Genomic DNA, 23,226 nt, shown 5'->3' with positions numbered 1-23,226 from the left:
CATAATTAAATCTTTTTATCTGCTTAGTTTTGGTAGTTTCATCCTACTTAATGTGTGTCCACAGTAACACAATATGACAATATATGAACAGTAAGCACAACAAGGCCAGTGACCTGACCCTAAAGTGCTGTTAATGCAAACATGTCAGTTTAAAAAGGGGGATTAAAAAAAAAACAACATTTGGATAATGACAGAGCAGATAAGATTTAAAAACTCCATTTTAAAATGGGAACCTTATGTGGGATGGGTGTGAAGAAAATAGGGTATGAGGGGACGGAGTGACTTACCCATTGTATGTCAATCTGGAAGTCAATCAATAATGTGGAGGACAGATGTGCATAGGAGAACATGAAACAAAAGATGACACAGTGAGCAATTATGCAACATATAAAATAAATATTGTGCAAATCTGTTTAATTTGCTTGTGCACACACGAAAAGATTATACATACCATTTATAAGTATAAAGCTACTAAATCTATTTATATATCACTTTGTAGTGTAAATCATGTGAGATTTAGAACAAACACTGTGAGTGAACTGGATAAATATTCAGTAAAAACAATGCCTACATGTGCATTGAAATACTGAAGCAATCTATCAGTTGCGTGTAGATAAAGCTGGCTTATGTTTGTCAGAGGGCCAAAAACTGGAAATAAACTTGTACACTACCTGCACAAATAACCAGAAACTCTGAGTTTATACAATAAATAAATACACAGTTTCACAAAGACGAGGCGTTCTTCCCCTCACTGCTGTGTATAGAGATTAGCCTCTTGGCAAAATCAAGAGGTTAATCCCTATAAATACAGGTTGAAGCAACCACCTCTATAGACAGAAAGCTGCATGTTGATAATGAACAACACATTGATTCACTGATCCATCTTGCCACTTGGTCACTCCAGTGGAGAAACGTGCCTCCTTCAGGTGGGGAAGAAGAAGTTGTCCCAAGTGGAACAGTAAGGGCTATAGTTGGGTTTAAACACCTGGACTGGGCTGTGTCTGCTGTGATGCAGATGTAATACAGACCATCGTTGTAAAGAAATAGCTGAGACAAAAGCTGAAACTTTCAGTTTAACAGTATTTGTTGCACCTCTCAGGGGAATGAGTTGTGGATAGTGATGCAAAGAATGAGGTTGCAAACAAGTGGCTGCACTGAGCTTCCTCCTCAGCAGCCTCTTGGACTAAATCTTAGGTATATGATGAGAAGATGATTATTCTAGAGCAGCTCAAAGTAGAGCTACAGTTTCTCTGTGAATCTAAGTGGGCATCTGCTGAGCAAGTGTTCTAGATGACCCCTGAAGGAGGAGTTTCTAAGATCGTCCACTTGAAGGTCTTTGTGTAGGACTTGAAGACTGAATGCATCTAACTCCAAATATACAAGCCAGAGTAAAGCAGGAGGCCCAGAGCGATAACACACACAACTGTGCTGTCTACAGACACTGAGCAAACAGTTTCCCCCACTGAATTGCTATAATTATTTATGGCCTATGTCTGCAGTGGAAGCATTTATTGTTCAGTGTGATCTTTAGTTAAGTATCCAGGGTGTAAAGATTTTCTATTTATTGAGCTCAGTGAAAAGGTCTGCAGCTCCTGCTGTCAGGAAGAACAGGAACAACCAGCACCACAAAACACATTCCATTTTCAGACAGCTGCTATTAAACTTACATGCATAAAAATATTATATAAAAGAGCTGCTCTGATAATGACAAAAATATGTTAATTAAGTAAGTTTGATAAACTGAAGTACCAATTGTGCTAAGCTAACCCACTTGTAAGAACAAAATCTCCCTATAAAAACATCTCTACTCTATTTTATTTGAGGTCATTGTGAGTTCAGAAACATGTTCCTCTATTTTTATTGTTGTAGATTTTAACCTTTTTATCATTTTTTATTACATATTTCACCTTGACACAAATATTTCATCTCAACTGTGATTTACTTCAATAGCCGGAACACTGAGCAGGAGACGGCAATTGTAAGACTATGCAACATTTATCTGTGAGAGAATTCATTGGTGACTTGTTATTTAGAATCCTGATGCCTCCCCCACTGATGTCTTTATGAACAAAACATGTAAAACAAGCTGAAAGAAGACAGATAAAGGCATTTATTCTTTAAAAAGCTCCTTAGAACTATTCATTTTTCAGTCAGGGAACATCAGTCAAGGTTATTTAGATGTTGGACATTTTAAACTGAATAAACCTAATACAGACAAACTGAATCATGTATTGCAATGATTTTGTCATGTATTGAAGGATTTTGTGGAAATATTTGCTCTAGTTGTAGTGAAGTCTTGTTTTCAGCTGCAGTATTCAGATGGGGCAGAAATGGGCATAAACAACAGAACAGCACAGACAGATTCTTTGTTGTTTCACCTGTTCAGGCTGGAGTTGTTGGTCATTGTGTGGTGAATATTTTCTTGGCACACCTTGGGCGCCTTAGCACCAATGGAGTATTGTTTAAATGCTACAGCTGAGACCAGGCTCCAACAGTAACCAGATCTCAATCCAAAAGAGTATCTTTAGGATGTGCTGGGACAAGAGATTGCCATCTTAGATATGCAGCTGAAAATAGTGAGAAATGTTTCTGATACCTTGTTTAATTTAAAAAAGAAGTAAAAAGGAATTCAACCCACATCTAATAAGAAACCTAAAAGTATACTATCATGCCTATGTAAGTATCACAACCAATCAGTAAACACCTTGCTCTCAGTAATACTGACTGACTGTTGTAGATGCTTCAATAAACTCAACTGCATAAAATAATTTTAGTGCTGACCAAAATGCTTCTAACTAACCAATCAACTTTATTTGTATAGAACAATTCAACAAGGGAGTTCATAGTTCTCACCATTAAACAATAATACAGTAACCAATAATGAAACAGCAATAAATATTACATTTTATTAAATGCTACCATCAAAGTCATCATCAAATATACTGATCAATGTTCCAGTTATTATGAGTCAGAGGCAGTTCTAAACAGATGCGTTTTAGTTTTGATTTAAAGGAATTCAGTGTTTCAGCTATTCTGCAGTTTTCTGGAAGTTTGCTCCAGACTAGAGGAGCATGAAAACTAGTGCTATCAATCGACCAAAAACTTTGATCAGATTAATCTGATCAAGGTCTCACACTTTGATTTATCAGAATTAATCACTATACCCAACTTTGTAAGCCTGAAATATAAATACGAATGCTGTTGTTCAAGCCCCTCCTGTCGCACTCTATACAATTAAAATGCAAGTGATTATCTGATTTTTTGCAGCAGCAGCAGCAGCAGAAAGCAGTTCATGTAGTCTTCCCATACTCAATAGCAACTAAGGGAAACTTACTCTATTACTCATACAAATAGCAAACTTGTTGGGGAACAACTGAAAGGTTTTTTTTTTCTAGTTCTTTGGTGCCCCTTTCCGATGTCGCCCTGGGCCATATAGTCCATAACATAAACCACCACTTTCAATAAAAAATTAAAATATATTGTCTCAAACCAAACATGTCTAAAAATTCTCAGCTGTTCAGTGACTTATAAACCAACAAATGCTTCCATTGGCTCCATGTATTCCATTTAGAAATGGGTGATGTGCTCCATCTTCCTGGTCACATTCAGTCTCAGTCATCTCATGAAGGAATCAATTCAGCCCTATGGACCACAAACACCACACACATACACCAGAAATAGCACAAACAACTTCTCTGTGAAGTCAGAATTTATTAATATGCAATAAACCATATACTGAAACTACCAAACTGCAACTAAACTACTAAGCCATAAAAACTAATAATAAGCAAATTATCAAATCAAGTAACCAATGAATTATGATATTAAAAATAAATGGAATACTAAAAAATAACTTCAAAACTAATTATCTGATTAATAATCGTAAAATGTCAGTAAACAACAATATCAGAATTCAGCTTCAGCATAGAAATGCATGTGATAAAAACAGGATATGTGATGATGGAAGTGAATTCTCCTTGTTGGCAGGAGCTAGCAAGGAAGATACCAGTGAAAAGCAGAGGGAGATGTGGGTGTTTAGATGTGATCACAATCAGTCTGACATCTTGAAATTGGCCGTTGTTTCTTTAAGAACCTGCTGCCCTTTCCTACACTCCACCTTCAGTACATCATCACAACAATGTTTCTCCATGCTGTCCATCAATGGCGTTTGGAACAGTTTTTAGTGCGTTGTAGTTTGTATGATAAGCTCAGCAGATGTACAGTTCCACCAGGTGTTTGCTAATTGCTGCTGCTGCTAGTCTAGAGGAGCTATGTGGGAGGGGTGCATTGTGGGGCAGACGTTTGGCTGGAGACTGAAGCTCCAAGTAGCTTTGAGTAAGTAGGCAGAGCATTGCAGGAGCAGGTGACATAAAGCTCAAAAAGTTGATTTGACATTAAACTTCCCTTTAATAATTTTTATTAACAATAAATTATTTATCATAATTGTTAGGTTACATATGCCAAACATTGTATTATGGTTACCGTGTCTGGTTAAATTTACCTCCTGGTTGCAGTCCAGCACACAGAGTTTGGAGCTCTGCTTCTTGGCATCCAGCAGCACGTTGAACATGGTGCAGACAGAAAGAGGAACCCGGAATTCTGTAGACCGACTTGTTTTCGCCATTTTGGCTTCAAATGCAGATTTTGTCCTGCAAGATAAAAAAAAATAAAAAAGATATTAATTTATATTAACAGTTCCTGCAAAAAAATTGGTGTGACATTTAGAGGCCGACTGGTTATTGCTGATACAGATTTTTGAAATTCAATCACGATCAATTGCTGATTTAGCCCATACAGACCATTTTATTTTGCATGTAGTTTATTTAGATGTTTCCTTTGATTAGAATGTTTTTCAATTGCTGTTACTTGAAACCTGTGAAATTTTAGGTAGAAGTAAGCTAAATGAAGCAGCACTGATTTTTATTTTTGTAATTCTAGTAATCTGCTGGTCAAGATATTTTTGTGACTAAGTATTATAGAGCAGTGTTTTTCAACTCCAGTCCTCAAGGCACACTGTCCTGTATGTTTTAGGCATCCCCCTGGTTCAGCCCAAATGATTTCAATTGATGGCTGATCAACAGGGTTTTGTTGAATTGCAATCATTTGAATAGGGTGTGTTGAAGCAGGGGAACATCTAAAACATGCAGGTTTTGAGGACCAGGGTTGGGAAAAACACTGACATCAAGTTGCGTCTGCAGCCACTCGACTGCACATGTCACCGTCAGAATATAGCCAAGAATATATTATTCTAACTATTTACAATAAGGCTAATAAAAAAAACGTACAACTTGCAGCCAGCGTAGATCACCCGGCGCAACTCCCGCACGCAGCATTTGCGACGTGTAGATATCAGAGGTTTTATTTTTAGCACATCGTCTCTGCACCTCACCTACCCTGTTCAACCCGCTGAATTTTTTATTTTTGTAGGCTTAGTTAATCACCTGTAGCGGAGCTATATTTTCATTTTTCTTCTAGTTGTGACCAAGCTGGGAAGGAATATCCTATTTGTCGTTTTCATACTAAATATGAATTCCGTTTTTTTTAAATGCAAATTTATATTTTAGGAAAATCCTATCCCGGTGCACTTACCATCTACATGTTTGTCTTATTTACCTGCTGAACAAAATTGCTATATTATTGCTAGCAAGTAATATCCGACGTTTGAGGCATTTTCACTGGTCATTTATCGAATCACCTACATTCAATGCTTATGAGTCATTAAGACGCATCTCATTCATGCGAATTAGAATAAGTTATTACAATGTGATAAATAGTTGAAGTCCGCTGACTGACAACATGCTACCTAATGTTAAAATAGCTACATTAATACGGGTAACCATGGTAACCAATGAGCCTTTAAAGGTCCCGTGGCTCTTGCTACAGACATGCACATCCACTGTGTTTACAAACAAATAATCCCTCTATATAAACAAACTGAAGTGAACATAAAGTGATATTCCATCAGCTTCCTCCACAAAGGAGAAATATGTTCTGATTTGGCTTTTTTTTTGTTTTACACAACTGTGGCTGTGAAAAGGTTCTCCACTCGCTCCGTCGTTGGGGAACATATAGGTAATAACACACACATGCGCACAGTGTCTAAACAGAAGGTGTTTCTGTCTGGGTCCATGTCAGCTTGCCAGTATGTAACTTTTATTTAAAAGAATGTTTTAAAAAAAAAAAAAAAGTTTTAGCACTGTCAATCACTTTAGTGTACATGCTACTCTCACCCTCTATACACACAACAGTGGCAATACAATGCTGTCCAAATACATGCCAGTCTAAAAATTGAGCAAGAACAAGCAAAAATTGGCAGGCTGATGATGTTGGTCGACCTCTAGTAATATTTACTCATGCCATTAGAATGGTGACCTTTTGACACAGGCCTCCATCATGTCACTGGCCATCAGTTTGAGTCTTTGCTTCAGATGTTTGGCAAACTCTGGTTCTGGCCAGTGCAGGTCCATCACAAACATCTGCAGAGCGTCCAGTTTCCAGAATAAATCCTCAGAGGTGGCCGATCCATTACTGCAAAGTGGAGAAAGTGTCAGCAGCAGAAAGCAGTTCAAAGACCTGTGGAGTTCATCAATCTTTGATTTGATGAACAACTAATTATTTAACAATAAAAGAAAAACATGAAAAGCATGAAAATGGTAGCAGTCTTTCCTGCCATAATCCAATATAAACATTTGTCTAATACTTTTTAGCTTTCCCTGCCATTGCCATTTGGAGGTGGAATCCAAAATATATTTACATTGGCCACTTGATTGTGTCAAACAACTTTAGCAAAGTAGCATCCTATAATTACTAACATGCAGAAAATGTGATCATAGCTAACAATAAGACAGATCTCCTGGTTCACCAGAAAAGCGCTCGTTTGCCATTTGTGTTGTCAAGTCAGTTATGTTTCCCATTTTGAATGTTGGAAACCTTCTAATTTTTGACTCCTGTGTTTTAAAATAAAAGATTAAAAATTGCAGAAGAAATTATGCTTTCCATAATTTGGTCATTTGCTGAGCAATTACTGTATGCAATAACATAACTCTACCAACAAACAAGTATCAGTGGTTATGGTGAGATCCTTAAAAAAAGCTCTGTGTCAGTGTAGGGTGTCTGTCCATCTTTTCTCTATGGGTCCTCTGTGTGGGGCCTCCTGAGACTCGTCCCATTCACCTCTTTCACAAAATGGTTCCATCATTAATCACAAATCAAAGCAACCATGTCAGGTGAATGTGAGCCTAAGAAAACCAAACTGACATCACAAAATCAGGGGAGGTCTGGAGGTGCTGGACCCCAGCAGGATCAGTACAGAGAGTTTGGTATCTCCCATTGTAAAGGATGAAACACCTCTCATCACTCCTAGTGACATAAGTGGTTTTTCCACTGTTCAGGCCAAGAGTCAGTCTTGGCCAAGCTACAAACAGAAGGTGACTTGATCTGTGCCGCCCCGGCAGCCTGCTAGAGGGGCTCCATGAGGTCTGCTGCTGGACAGAGTGATGGCCAGTATGTTGACGAGGTAACACTATCCATCCTGGAGTTACTGAACTTCATGATGCCACAGTGGAGAGCAGCCAACCCTCTACCAAGAACTGAAGGCTGGATATGGGTCTTGATACCACAAATTTGTCACATCATCACTTTCTGTCATCCAATTCTAGTTGTTGTTAATAGTCTAATTTCTTAGTATTACATAGAGAAATGCTCCTCACACTCTTATGTTCATTTAAAGGAGAACCAAAAAACTAAAGTACATGGGAAGGAACAGCATGTGCTGATCCCTAGAATTTGTTGCATGATTGTCAGATGTTGTGGTAACTGAAGTATTTCTGTTTCTGGCAATATGCAGAATTTGTATATGCGACTCTATGATACATCCTCATTGTTCCTGAATACGCTTAGTTTAGTTGACTATTGTTTGACAAACTTGAAATGAAAGCATAACTTCATAAATACATTATTCCTGTTCTCAGTTGCTGTAAATGTCCATGAAATTAGTTCAATATTTGATCTTTTTTTCTTGAACATGACCCTTCGACCCCTGCCAATTATGTACTGGGGTTCAAAGCTGCGTGTTTTCACTTGGTAAACAGCACCATGAGGACAGAGACAGATGGACATCTTGCTGCTTTCTCTCCCCTGCAAACAGGTTAGACAGCAACAAGACAACCCTCAGCACCATCAACATCCAAGTGTACAGCGCCCACAACTAGAACCACCGCCACAGGGGAGGGAGGAGTAACATGTCCTTCTAACTCCCTCATTTTTCTCACTTTGCCTTTAAAAGACTGTTACCTTATAAATGCTGCACAGAAATAAATACTTTGGGTTGAGTCTGTGTTGCAATTAAAAGCTTGGTGGCTATCCCCCTTATGTCTAATTACTGGTGCTCTTCAGTGAACGTGCTCCGCCCGGCTCCCCAGGGAATGGGACGATCCCACTCACCCGTCTGTGCTTGTTAATGAAGTGCCAGCTTTTTCTCCCCTCTGTTTCTTTTTTTTTTTTTTTTCCTAAAGTAGTGGCCGGCCAAGTGAAGTGAGGTGGAGGAGCACTGTGTACTGTGCTGTGGGAATGGTTGGCAGAGTCAGACTCAAGTCTTTTTAAGAAAAACACCCTCAAATGGTCTCCTGAGAACCTCCAAACTCTCCATCGCCCTCCAAAATGGCCATCCACGCTAGATCTGCTGCAAAGCTACAAACCAGACAAATGAGAGTTCTTTGGAAAAGCAGGAAGAACAGGTGTACCGTATGTCACCAACTCAGTGCTTCACTTTCCTTTCAATGTTTCTATGTTTAGTCATTCTACCTAGCTAATACGACTGATGAAGCATAGTGATGAGAATGTTTGATGACTGAACTAGTTGAACAGCTAAAACTTTTCAAAAGAAACTTTTGTGTTATTAATGTGTTTATTTGAAGTTAGTGACTTTTGTCTTTTACTTATCTAACAAGCTGCTCCTTTATTCAGCTGCAAATAATGGGTAAAAGGCCAACATAATTAAACATTCAGAACACATTAGTCCTTGATCAGTCAAACCATCGTTCACCACTGATGGAACATTGTTCACATTGTTCTGATGGAACAATGAAAACAAAACAGATAAAAAATTAGGCAATTTATCAAAAACACAGGACAGCCATTTGAGAACTTCAAATGATGGCACATCACTGTTAAAATCCATTTGCTATAGATTTCTTTAGCTATTTAATTATTAGCCCTTTATGGTCTTTTAGTCAGCTGAAGTTTTATAGCCTTGGAACTCTCACTGAGGTCAATTTTTCCCAGTTTTCCTTTCTAATTGTTGAATCACTGCAGTGAGGCCTGCAGAGCTTAGATGCTGTTGTGGGATCTTCTGAGACCTCCTGGATGAGTCCTGATGACCTGGTCAGCTGGCCCCTCCTGCGGTCCTCCATTGCTCCATGTGTACCTTGCTCCTCACGGTACACATGAGGAGCAAGGTATCCACACACGTCTCCATGTGTGGGTAACGGCTCTGGGTCCACTGGGTCTCCTCCCAGTGAGACGTGGTGGAACAACCCATAATCCCAAACAGAGGATCTGGACAGGTTCTGTTTGGGGATTTTCAGATTCTACAGGTCTTGCAGTAATCAGGTTTGGGTGTCGTTAGCATAATTTACCCCAAAAAGTTAATAATGATAGTTTAGACATCAGGGGGAGATTATATTTTCACAAAGGGACCAGATCACTTGAGTAGTTTTGTTTTACATAATAAATGAAATTATCATTTTGAAAACAGCTTTTTTTCATATTTTCTTTGTCTGATAAAATATGTTTCAAAATATAAAATATATAAATATGGCAAAAAAAAAACCCCAAAGAAATCTGAAAGGATGGGATACTTTTTCACAGCACTTTGTGTTGAATAGCTGATAAGTGTTTCTCCAAAGGACATTTTTACAGTAAATGTTTTCAAAGCAGATATAAGACAAGCTACTGGTCTTTTCAGTCAGTGTGCTTCAATAGGGCTGGGTTAGTGTTAGCAAGTTTGTTCTGTCGCACCTCTAGCACAATGCTTCTTGTCTTGCCAAAGATAAATGTGTAAAAACTCATTTTTTGTAGGTTTAAATATGAAGAGATCAGGCAAATATTTGTATGAATATGGACTTTTCTCTTATGCCTAAAAAGTGTGTGTCATGTTTGTAATGTTGAGTTGAATATTTAATGAAAGATTAATATCAGAGTTACAAAAATGAGGGAATCCAGAATGAAATAAGAAACAATCCAAAACACAGCCAGAGAGGACACAGGAGGCAGCTGAGGAGAAGTACAAGAAAATGACAGAAGTCTACGAGGAGGGACTGAGACTGAGCAGCTTAAATACTGGGGAGGTGAACGATGAACAAAAGACCTGGGATGATCAGCTAACTGATAGCAGGTGTGAGGAGAGGGAGCAGAAGGCAGACTGAGGGAGAGAGAGAGGAAGTGACACAGGAGAATAGCAAATAAATCCAACACTATAGATTGGCTAAACTAAAGAAACAAAAAAAACTAGGGTAACAAAGAATAACTATAAGGAATAAACTTGAACCACTAAGAAGAACTGAACTAAAGGAAAATACGAACAAGACAGATCTAACCAAAATAAAAAAGTAAGACAAAATAATAATGAAACTAGACTAACTAAGAAAGAACTAGAACAAAGTAAAACGAAATTTCTAAGAGGAACTAAGAACCACAGAAGCAAATAAAAACCCCAAAAAACAAACTCAAACGACCCCAGATCCTGACAGTGTGTGTTGCCTCTTTACAGTGTCCAGTGGACCGAATGGTGTCAGTGTTCTCCAGAGTCAAGGGGATGAATCGTACTTTTAGCGTCACCGTCTCCTTTTCTTCTTTTCATTGCCATTATTCTGGAGCTGAAAGTTCAATGCACTAGACAGCTTGTGAGCAATCCAAGGTGGTCAAATAATTAAAAGAGGAATTATTCAGAAAGTAGGTCAGAGTGTGTCTTTTTACGCCAGTCAGAGCCTTTGTCAACTCAAGATAAATAACCTTCATCAGCACAAAAAGAGCCTCCTCATAATTTAGCATGAGATTGGGTAAGGTTGTCTTGTGTAATGTCATAGGTAAGGTCATTGCTATGATATTTAAGCAGGACTAAATAAACTCGACAGCAGAGGTACATCTGACAGGAGTAGCCTGCATAATACTTTACAATTCTGACACACAATTTTACTACAAGTTCCTGAAGTTGGTGGAAGCCTGGCCCTGCTGGTCCAAGTCAAACACAGTCGATGGAGTGGTATTTTCTAATGGTAGCATGTCATCCTAGACCACCGGAAATATGGGAGATATGCAAGGAAGTGAAATGGAGATTACTAACACTGCAAAAATAAAAAATAAAAAATAGAATAGAGAAATGTCAGAAAACAAGCAAAGATTTCATATTAAAACTCAGGTTGAAGATTCTTTATTAGCAGTGAATCATTAAAATCCTGAGCGCATAAGTTGAAGAGTTTTAAAATTCTTTGCTGTACAACAATGTTTAGCAGTTTCTTTTTATCCAAAGCAAAAAGCTATGTATACAAAATAAAGTTTATATCTAAGCCACTAAAGTTTATGAATGCCTTTCCTTCACCTACTCCATCTCTTCTTTTCTGTTCAACTGTTGATGATGCATTGATGTTAATGTGTTTACTATTGAACTATTATTTTAAAGTTTCCATGCTGATGATTTGCCTCCATTTTTGCTTCAGCTGGATGTTTAAGTTTCACAGTTTCTTATTTTAGACACACCTGACTTATGAGAAAAAAACCCTCAATATTTTGCTGTGTTTATAGTCTTCAATGAAACTTTAGATAATTTGATCATGTCCCAACATTTTAACTGGTACTCATCGTTGGGGGCTGTGACTGGAGTTAGACAGATGCAGGAACTTCATTTTATCATGACTGCAGATTTAGAGATATTTGCTTTCATACAGTGGTTTATCCAACCATAAAGATTCAGGTGCATTTATTTTCAGGATGTCTCATGGTAAGAAAAGCAGAATCTTTACATGTTATACTCTTCTGAATCCTGCAACTACATTTGGGAAAAAGTGAAATACTTTAGGCTGAAAATGCACAGTATAATATTTTCAGTCGTATTCAGTATTCCAGTGAGTAACTTGTTAGTGTGAAAGGTTCAGGTAACTTTGGCTCGTAAAGCTGCTTCAACAGTGCTTCAATTTGGTTTGATTTTCTTGCAACCATAAGATTGTTGATCAGGAGCTGCTTGTGAGATGTTAATCAGAAACACCATGGTGTAGTATATCTTTGCATATTGCACCATGGTCGACATAATAAGACCCATCCCAATCGCAAAAACTGTTGTACACTGTAAAACAGTCTGAAAATGGGCCAGAAACCACACAATATATTCAGATGTGCTCAACCTCTCATTTTGTCACTGCATTTTACAGGAATTTGGATTTTTAATCATTTACATATAATTTTCATATCACCTCCAGGCAGAATTAAAAATCAATAAAGTAAATAGAAACATTTCTAGATTGAAAACCTGCTGACAAAACATTTTCATCTTAGTCCACCACAGATAAGGTCTGGCTTTAGATTTTAAATGTTGGGCCTTGTAGTAAAATCATCTGTCAATTTTGCTCTTAAAATGCAGTTCAAAATACTTTTACTCCTGTTATGGAATGCTGCTGGATGACCGCCTTGTGGGGCTTGCACAACAAATTCATCAACAGCACGACTGCACTCAAAAATGTATTCATTTGTATTGTGTGCTCTGCAAAACCACAGCTTTCTATTGGCTGAGCGCTGTGGCCAATAAATACTGGTCAGTCTGCTCTGACCGGCTTCAAAAGCTCCACTCTGCTCTCTCACAGAGTCTCATCTTCATTTCCTTCCACTGTTTATTCTATTCTTCATTGTCTCACTTTACAAAGTTTAATTGTACTGCAATGCGACAAAATACAGATTTTTGTAAAAAAAAAAATGTCGCTGGTTCTGTCTATAGATGAGCAGAGATCAGCAGCATCACAGTTGTGTTCAGTTCAGGGTTCTCTTTAGCAGCAGTTATTCATGTGCAACCTGCCCACCTCTGGGAAACACAGGAGATGGAGCAGCACTAGTCTGGGTTTACATTCAGCAATTAAATGTGTTACATTACAAAGGCCTTAAACTCTCTGGAATCAATTGAGCTAAATTAACATTTTTAAGTCTCAACCCTAAATAAACATTAAGAGGAAAGTCAATGAGAAAAATTATCTTATTGACTTTTGAATGGATTAGTTTGACATCTTTAGAGAGATAGGAATCTCAGCCCATCATCCTGAGACTGAAGTTTAGATTTAAGAAAATATTTGAAAACTTTTTTTACTATCAAAGAGAAAAAAAATTAACTTACAAAATATCTGGAAGATTTACTCCTTGCAAGCTGCAACAAAAAACAAGTTGCTGTGTTATTAGGTTGAGAATCTAATTGTGGCATGGACACTTCACAGCACAAGCACTACTGACTGAGATCACATTCCACCGACTGTCATGTGCAGCTGGATCTGAAAATTCTGCTCAGCTGTCAAGTAGATGAGCGAATGCTCAAATCACCAAATATTATCACAAACATCAAAACTAGCAAATAGTAGCATGCAGACTCAAGAGGGTCAGATACCTTTCATACTCTTTTTAGTGACAATAACATTCAGACAGACACAAAAAGTCAACATGACTGAAAACACTGAGGGCAGTCTGAGTCAGTCCAGACTACAGGTCTTCATCTGGACTTGATACTTTAAGACCACGGGTCCTGAGGAGCCATGAAGTCCTGTCTACACGGTTCTGACCAGCACTAATATGGCAATGTGATAAAAGCCCAATTCTCCCAGTCAAAAAGAAAGAGGATTGCCAACTAGTCCTGTCCTTTAAAACAGAACCCACTAAACCCAGATCTCATCTGGGTCCCTGCACAGTTCATAGGCAAATATTCCAGAGTTATCCAAACTAAGCTGTTAATTCTAAGACTTTTACATTAACACGATGACACAGAGAACACAGGAAGGACAGAGAGGAAGGCAGGTGGAAAGGCCTGGTAAATACTGAGATCAAATGCCAGAGTTTTCCAGACTGGGTGGAAACCTGGGAGACAATGGTGTGATGCAGCCACAGAAACTGTTAATGTCCAGAAATATGGGAAAAGCCAACTCATTAACAGATTTTGCAGAGTTTTTCAGGGACTTGAAAACTACAGACAAAGACACCATTAACAGGGAACATGTGAAGTTTGCATACACTTATCATGGCCTTGAATGTTCCAATAACATAAGACAAGTTTAAATTTGTTTCCTCTGATCCTAGCAGTGTCAAAAGTATACAAACAGGTCAAATATAATATTATTTGATTTAAATGTCCTTTAGTCAGTTGTTCCTCGACTGCAGGCCTTTTACAGCCATCAACAAGCTTCTAGCATCATTCTGCATCATCTTCTTGGCAGAATTAGTAGGATTCAGTTCAGTTGTTCAGTTCAGTGGTGCAGAACCAGCATTTAAGCATAATCCGTAAATGTTCTATAGCATTGTGAAAACATTCTTGGAAAGGCAACACTTCCGCTATTTTTCTGATGACTTTCAAATATAATGTAAAAATAGTTGTAATTATCTTCACTGGAACATTGTCTTCAGGATAACAGAAAGAAAGTGTGAGAACCTCCTGCCACAACTGAAGACAGAAACACTCAGGAGTTCTGCCTCACTGCAGGAGCTGTTTCTATGTTATAGAAAAGTGAAACGTTAATAGTGGTAATAGTTCCTTTAGTGGATTCATCCGGGAGAGAAACTCAGCTGGACAGATAAGCTCTGAGCCAGTTTTCAAGGCAATAGGAGGAAGAAAAAACATATAGTTAGTTGCAGTAAAATAAGTGTCTAGAAGTGAAAGACTTTCTTATACATGTTTCATTCGGTTACTGTTTGATGTTCCCTGTGTCAGTAAAGTCCTATTTTCCATTGGATTTCAAATGAATTCATGTTTTTATTACATTTTGCTTGGATCAGTGACCACTCTGTATGCTGATCTTGATAAATCATTTATTTAGCTGTTGCACGCCTTCTGACAGGAGCTAAAGACCAAGACCACACGTGCTCAGGCTTCCTGTTCATTTCAGAATCTAGTTTAAGATTTTATTCCCCGTTTTTAAGAGTCTCAATAGTATGACGGCAGGACACATCATATTTCACCACCAGAGCTTGAAGGTCCACAGATGAACTGTTGTTCGACACTCAAACACTGCGGCTCACAGGTACTAAGTGGTGACAAATAACCTGTGGCTAAAACTGCCTTAATACATCTGAGATGCAAAGTGTTAATCATATTAAATCTTTTTAAAAACACATTTCTCTGATCAGAATTTTAGTTCTTGTCAAACTAAATATTTAATCTTTTATTGTGCTAATTCTCATACATGCATTAACTATCACTACCTATTTAACTTTGTTCTTTTTTAATGCTTTAGTTTACCCTTTATGTAATGGTTAAACTTTTTATGTTGCTCCATAGTTAGCTATTGCTGTTTTTAATGTACTATTGAAATAAAATAATAGCAATAATTAAAAGTGGTGGTAAAAAAGTGCTTAACAGAGTTTCAGATTAGTTTTGGTTTCTGATGACAGGATCAAAGCCAGTGCAGCTGCTTTGGGAGTTTGTTTATAATAAAATCCAGTTTTTTTTCTCAAAAACTGGATTTTTTTCTCAAAATATCTCTACTGTTATTTATAACAGCAGAGATATAAATACATGTGGTAAAACTGAAACTACAATTAAATTATAAATAATACATGTTAACATGTTTCTGATTGGCTGCTGTTCTCTATGATCCTGATAAAAGTCCCCGATAAAAGCCATGGCTTCCTGGTTCTGGAATGGTTCTGGTTCCTGTTGCTAGAGCAGGATTCTGTTTCAGTGGAGACACAAAGTACTGGTGTTTAGTTAGTTCTGGCCTCAGCTTGGTGGAAAAGACCCTTCATCAGCTCATTCTTATTTAGGACAGATGATGAGGAAATGAAAGCTAGGTTGTTTTAGTTCCATCTGCACAAAAGGCTTTGACTAATCTGAACATAACAGGAGAATGAACTAAAATAAACAGGTTCCAGATTATGAATACATTAATGTTCCTGAAGAGTGAACACTAACTCCAACAATAATAGTTTCTCAGATGCTCTGAAGACCTATAGCGTAGACTGTCAGAGGCATGAATTGCTCCACTGTACGTACGTGTTCTCATAGATCGGTCCAAACCAAGCAGGTACCGAGAAGCTGGGCATCTGAGGCAAAGTGAGGGGAAGGCTGGAGATTCTAGGAAGAGGAACACTGGCTAGATTGTTGGTTAACAATCTGCCAAACAGATGAGACCCATGACAAAGGAGGATTTTAGCAGAACAAAAGGAGAAAGCAAAACAGATGAAAGAGGAATGAGAGCAGACATCAGAGTCACTGGCCTGTTCCATTTTATTCTATTTGTTTCTTGTCCCATGCCTTTGCAGAAGGTTTGTGCTGCTTCGGTTGGTTGAGTGTAGAATATTGTCGGCCCAGTTCCCTTTTAATTTTTGTTTTGGTCACTTCGAAGCCACAACCATCAAAAGCAGCAATTTAGCCCAAAGCCATTTGTTCTGCCCGATGTTTCAGATCTTTGAAACATACACTTTTCATTACACCCTTCAACTAACAGAGCTAAAAGGAACATAGAAAATATCTACCTATAGATGACCTAGCTCTAGATTGTAGTTGTACGAAGAGTTAGGTCGATGCATAATGTTCTCCAGTGTTTCTAAAAGTAAGTTTTATTAATTGGTCCTATTCTGGTCATATTCACTATTCTGTTATAACAAGGACAGAGTAAATATGTTCCTTACTGCACAGCCAGAGCAGCACCATGAATGTCACTACTGCTATAAAGCTAAGACAGCTCACAAGTAGCCGTACCTGACTGAATGCCAGGTCTCCTGCTCAAAGCCACGGTGGATGGACTGAGCAATGGAGGTCTCCATCAGGTCAATGTATCGCACCACCAGAGGGATGAACAGGTCCTGCAGGTGTTTGTGGAACGGCCCACTGCAAAGATGAGCTGTGGAGGTGGGACCAACAAAAGACAAAGACAGCAGATCTCTTAGTTGTGTATGGTTTTTCATTTCAATATTTCTCTAGAAAATGATGTTTCTAAATAGGATCTATAAATATAAATACTAACTCAGAGAACTGACTTCAACCAGGAACTCAACTTTCACAAAAGCTCTTTGATTTTTTTCCCCTCTCTTTAGCCTGGTCACATAAAAAACCCCAAAAAAACTGGTTAACATTCTGACCCTTTTTTTGTGTAATTAGGAAGTAAAAGGAAAATGTTGCTTTCAAAACTGTTCATGGAACCCTGAAAAGTATGGGATGCATTAGTATTTAGCAACTTACTAGTGCAACCAATTGTTTCAGAATCAACCTAAAGACTAAAAGGCATGTGCCTGAATGCAACATAGACTCAGGCCCAGTTCACATGACAATGATCCAACGAAAATAGAATTTTTGTTCCATTTTTGTTCACACATTTACATGAAGACGTTCTAATTACAATCTTTGTTTACACAGTAACGGTACGCATCGAAAAGGTGTAATACCCTCGCCACGCCACTAGTTAGTGCTAGGTTCTTAGAGAATAAGTGCGCATGTGTCAAAAAATAATAAAAAAAGTTCTACTTGAAAGAACGTCTCATGTTTCCCCACCAGATACTGTTCATCCAGATATTGGGGGCAAACACACACTGTGTGTGTCTGATTGAGAAGGACCTCGCTGCAGCAAACAGAAAGGGGCGGGAACGGACCTGGGATGTCTCCCAGGAAGTGACGAATGTCGAAGAGCGCTCAGGTCACGGATGTTTGTTTTGATTTCTTTGTTTTGGAGCCTACCATCCAGGACCTGGTCGTACACCGGTAAGCCTAGTTGGATTTATTTTGTGAATTTTCTTTTCGTTTGGATACAGGTATTTTTATTCTTTGTCATTGTGATAATAAATTATTGTCTTGAAACCTGTCTCTTGCTTATTGCAAAGCCGGATCTGTGTCCTTTACCGTTAATTCCTGGGTGATAACCCCAGGTGGCGTTGTTGGCAACAAACAAAATTAATTGTATGGTCAAACCACTGAATGCCACACTTTCACAATGACAAAAATCCTCAGCTGGATGAACTGTCGGTTCTTCAGGATGTGGGAAGATTCCTTAGGGCTGATGGGCTGAGGCAGAAGGCCTAAAAAAAACTCTGGAAGTTCAGCAAAGCAAAAAGCATAAGCTACTGGGGAATCGTACACAATTCTAAATAGGAGAGGGCTCTCCTTTAACAGCTCTTGTTAAATGTGATAAAAAATTGGATCCCTGAAGGCATGTTCTGCCTCCCATCTGGGCCCCCTCTAGGCCTGGGTTAGGGCTCTGCTACACCCCCCACCCAATCTGTGGCTCCTTCCCTGATGTGATGTCACAAATATGTTACAATTGTGGGAGGAACTGTCTGATGTTTTCTAAATCAACACCAGACTTAGTTACTGTTCAGTGTTAATTTATAAATCAACACTGAACAGAATTGCTTTTATTTAACTCTTTGGAATAACAAACTCATGTTGTTGAATTAGACTAAAGTGTTGAATTAACACTGTATTTCAACATACAACACTTACACTGGAAATCCAACACTTTTGAATTTGCTGTGCATGTTTTGAGTCATACTATGCATGAGCTAGGGACAGAAAAGATTCATTTATTCTGTCTACAAGACAACTGAGACTGGTACGTTTTAGAACCATTGCACTCTGGAACCCGTTTTCAAACTGTGCCGTTGTCGGAGAAAAAAATTTGGTGGTTTCACGTAAATGTACACTACAAACACAACAAAACTCTTCCATTTTCACCAGAAATGATTGCAAACAGGGCCTCAGTCTCAATGAAGTTGTTCTAGTTCTGGTCTCGGAGGTTCTTTAGAGAACAAGCATCAGGGAATCCAGGGAACCAAGCAGAGGTCAGGGAGAACCTGGTGGTTCTGTTTAAAGCAGGGTTAGGTTCTACATCTGTACCTGCAGGTTCTGCTGGTTTTTATGTGAGACGTCAGACACAGCCAGTGAAGACACTAAAAAGTTTCACACACACAAAAACATATCTTTCATTTTATTTTTAGAGCATTCTAGCCTTCCTGAGTGCAGCTGAGAGTTTTTAAACCTCCTGTGGTCTTAGCATAATGCTCAGGAGGATCGCTGCAGATGCCAGGGTCAGGCAGCAGGGAAGTTGGGGGTCTGTCCTGTCAGACCGTCAGTTCCCGAAACCACACAAAAACCTCTCATAAAAGCGCACAGTGTTTTCTCTGACAGCTGCTTGGCTATCTGCTTGGGGGGCTTCACTGTGTATGTGTGTGGACAGGGTGGGGAGAGTATGATCCATGGAGGAAGGGGGGGGGGGGGGAGTTTATGGTTTGCAAGTCAATTCAAATGGATTTTTTAACATTTGATGTTAAAAACCTTGAAGCAGTAGCATGTTCAGTATTTAACCCCTGACCCTGTGCTACCTGAGACTGCTGGATGTGAGTGACTGGCCTCCTGTCAGATTCTTATGAATCTCACTTCAGCAACACATCAAGTTGGCTACAGCCAACAAGGAGTCACAACTAGAGAACATCAACGATACTCATAGGATGGTTCTTTGAAACAGACAAAATACTTTTGAGCATGAAATAATCTTCAGTGGATGTGGTACTGCAGTGTAGTAGGAGGTTAATCATACTCATCATGTCGACGTTGTCTTATCTGCAGTCTTTAGGTAACACATGAATGTTGAAGTTCAGAATCACTGGTAAAACTGTGTGCTCCAAACAGAATCCTTTGCTAAACGGAGAGTAAGCTGACGTGTTGCGTGACAGAGAGCAAGAACAGAACTAAGGCTAATTTCAACATGAAAACATCTACAAGTAAAAGATTAAATTCTGTAAATAGGCTTGATTTTTGGACTGTTTGTGACAATGCAGCCATTTATGACATCATGCACAGTTCCCTCCCCCCACCTAATATCTCCTCTGTGGGTTTAAAACAGACAAATAACTCTTGACAGACTGTGCCAGCCCACAGAGACCAGGGGAAAGAGTATTGGGTGAGAAGCAAGCAAGCGAGTCTCCCAGGACTTCATTAGTTTTAATTCCTTTTGCTCTGCTCCATCATAATTAACACTAGCCTTTTTGCCCTCCAGAGACTAAAACTTGCCTCCACCATAACTGTTCGCTTTCACATGTTGACAATCAAGTGAGCATTTAAATAATCAGCAGAACAACTGAGGGATAGCACACTTTGAATTATAGTTACAGTAAGTCACCAAAGATCAGTTGACTGGAGGTCACTGCTGATATTTACAAAAAAAATCTATATTAAGAGTAACAAAAAATATGGATTTATTCATATCTGTTATTTGAACTGAATTCAAATGCATGTTTTTCTCTTATTATGTTCATAATTATAAGATAGAGGACATCATTTATACAAAAGCAGTCAAATGTATGCTTCAGCTTCCCCCATGTTTAATCTCCTTCGATTGCCTCATTACGTTCCAAATCAAAAAGGCTCGTGTTGTGACACTTGGAATAATTACAGCCTGAACAGAAGATGGTAATTAGACAGAATTTAAGATATGGGCTACCAAAAGAGATTTGTTGCTTCTTTACAGAATGTTACTAGATTTGTTTTTTGTTTTTTTGTTCCCAACATTGCCCCTGGGCTGTCTGTCTATCTGGCTGCCTGTCTGTTACTGTAGCTGAGGTACTTGGGCAGCAGCCATGTTAAATAACGCCTTGCATCTCGCCAGATCTCTGCTGGCTCATAGACAAAGCGCTTGATACAAATTCAATGAGCCCGGATCTTTTTTCCATCAGTCAAAAGTGAACACTGAATTTGAGTTCATTGGGATAAAATTATCTTAGTGCAATGTTGATGTTTCTTAAACTGCAGTGTTTGGGGTTTTTGTTCTCTTCCACTATGTCCGGACCTTGACTTGAGAGGAAAGACAAAGTTGTTACAAAAACAAGTGGGCCAAGCAATTTCACTATCCCTGAAATCATGTAGCGTTGCTTTGTTGGATGTTTTCCAGATGGTTCTCTGCTCACAAGTACCTCCTTTTGATCCACAGTAGTTCTTTATTTGCAGCTGCTGTTTTGTATCGGTACCTAAGAGTCAGGAAAGAGTTTTTCCTTGACATCCATTCTTTAATATTCTTTTTTAGAAGGTTTTTTTGAAACATGCTTTAGATACAGTTGTGTTAAATTTTCCTTCACAAACTACTAAGTTTTTTCTGTTCAAACATGTAGATTTAAAAAGGAAAAAAAAGACCATATGAAGCTACAGATAAAGCAGCTAATAAAGCTGTGGTCAGACATTTATGTTTAGTATGAATGTCCAAGTAATTTTACAAATAAAATATAGTGTAGATTTAAAAAAAAGTTTTTTACAAAGCAACCAGTTTGAATTGTCCCACTCAGTAACTGTCCACAAATCTGGACGACAACTGCAACTTATTAAAGTTTCTTTTTCAAAGTATTGTTTGCAGATGATGCACTAATGTAGCTTGACAGCCATCTACAAACAGTCATACTTCCGTTGTCACAACACACGGCTGTCTTTGTTTCCAAACACTGAAGGGGTCTGCGTATGCATCAAATAATTATGCATTCACCTTCACTGGGACAGTCTGACATTGCAGCCTTGAAAAGCTGTGAACCATGGAAAGGAAAAAACATGGACACTACAAAAAGGGCAATGAAAAACAACATGAACAATCATTAATACCTAAAATAGAGCTTAGTCATTATTTCTGCAGTAGGTTAGTGTATTTAGAGAGTAACAAACATTTTAGGGTAGCATATTGGTGTTTTATCTGTTAACATCAACTTATTTTCTGCAGGGGATCATGAAATGATATTTGGAGGCACTATTCTTAATTATACTTATTCACCATATTTTGATTTTTGAACAAAAAGTAATAATAATAATGTCTGATAAATGATAGCCAGTAATGATCAATAAACTGTCCAGTGCTTTCCTTTTAGGTATAAAGTCAACTTAAACCAAAGTTGACATTTTTACCACCACTTAAAATGCAGTAAACAACTGAATTATTACTTCAAAAATTAATTTCTGAGTTTAGCTTAATTGAAAGAAATGAGTTACCACAACTTTTTCAGAAATGTAAGTAATTGTAACTTATTACTGTTATTAAGATGTAGTGTTAGATTTTACAGTGTTTGTTACAGTTTGTTGTGTTCTAGAAACATAATGACAAATACAAATCTCGTGTTATAAACTCTATGTTGCCAAAAGTATTCCTCACCCATCCAAATTATTGGAATCAGATGTTCCAATCACTTTCATGACCAGAAGTGTATAAAATGAAGCAGCTAGGCATGCAGACTGTTTTTATAAACAGTGGTGACAGAATGGATCGTTCTCAGGAGTTCAGTGAATTCCAGTGTGGAACTGTGATGAAACGCCACCTGTGCAACAAATCCAGTCGTGAAATTTCCTCATTCCTAAATATTCCACAGTCAAATGTCAGCTGTATTATAAGAAAATGGAAGTGTTTGGGAAAGAGAGCAACTCAGCCATGAAGTGGTAGGCCATGCAAACTGACGGAGCGAGATCAGCAAATGCTGAAGCACATAGTGCAACGAGCATGAGTGAAAGTAGGGTACGGTCAGGTACTGCGTACCCCTAAAAGATTTAGCGGGGGTACGCAGTACCTGCAAGAGAGGGGAGCGTCTGTCTGCTGTAAAGAATCAACGGGTTCACTGTGCAGCCGTGACTGATTAGTTTTTCAAGAACAATCTAAAACATGACTTAATCAGTTAATAAATCACTTTTTCCCCATTTCATATTGTTTCTGAACTCTTAGTGCTTTGCTAGAGCAGCGGTGCAATATGTCGATTGTGGAAGGTTTTGAGTCGATCTCAGACAAACTGAACACCCCCAGGGCGCTGAGACCAGCACGTCCTCCTCTGGCTTATCAAAACGTTCATAACTTTATTAAAAACAACAAAAAAATCAATAAAGCGTGTTCAAATTAATGACCCAACAACAACAATAATAATCTCAGTGATTATTGTTTCAACAAGGTATTGCGCAATAATGTGCGTTTTGGTTCAATTACCAAAATTGAAATTAGTCTATTTTGTCAAATTGCAACAGAAACACTCTTTTCGCATCGTGAT

General features: G+C 38.4%; 1 protein-coding gene across 1 annotated transcript in view; it reads right to left on the bottom strand.

Moving 5' to 3' along the window:
• Positions 1-233: 233 nt before the first annotated feature.
• The window catches only part of LOC106941397 (calcium-dependent secretion activator 2-like), a gene marked incomplete at its 3' end in the record, with an annotated part of 28,454 nt that continues 5,461 nt past the window's right edge, over positions 234-23,226 (bottom strand). Inside the window, exons 2-7 of the mRNA XM_015024408.1 lie at positions 16,937-17,078; positions 16,229-16,348; positions 13,373-13,402; positions 6,373-6,528; positions 4,502-4,649; positions 234-302 (exon numbers count right to left, since the gene is read on the bottom strand). Coding sequence (XP_014879894.1) covers positions 234-302; positions 4,502-4,649; positions 6,373-6,528; positions 13,373-13,402; positions 16,229-16,348; positions 16,937-17,078 — 665 coding nt within the window. The remainder of the gene's footprint in view (positions 303-4,501; positions 4,650-6,372; positions 6,529-13,372; positions 13,403-16,228; positions 16,349-16,936; positions 17,079-23,226) is intronic.

This window comes from Poecilia latipinna, unplaced genomic scaffold, assembly GCF_001443285.1.
Source record: "Poecilia latipinna isolate Pla-1442-1.1 unplaced genomic scaffold, P_latipinna-1.0 Scaffold3641, whole genome shotgun sequence".
NCBI classification, from domain to species: Eukaryota; Metazoa; Chordata; class Actinopteri; order Cyprinodontiformes; family Poeciliidae; genus Poecilia; species Poecilia latipinna.
This window is presented reverse-complemented; position numbering and strand designations above follow the sequence as displayed.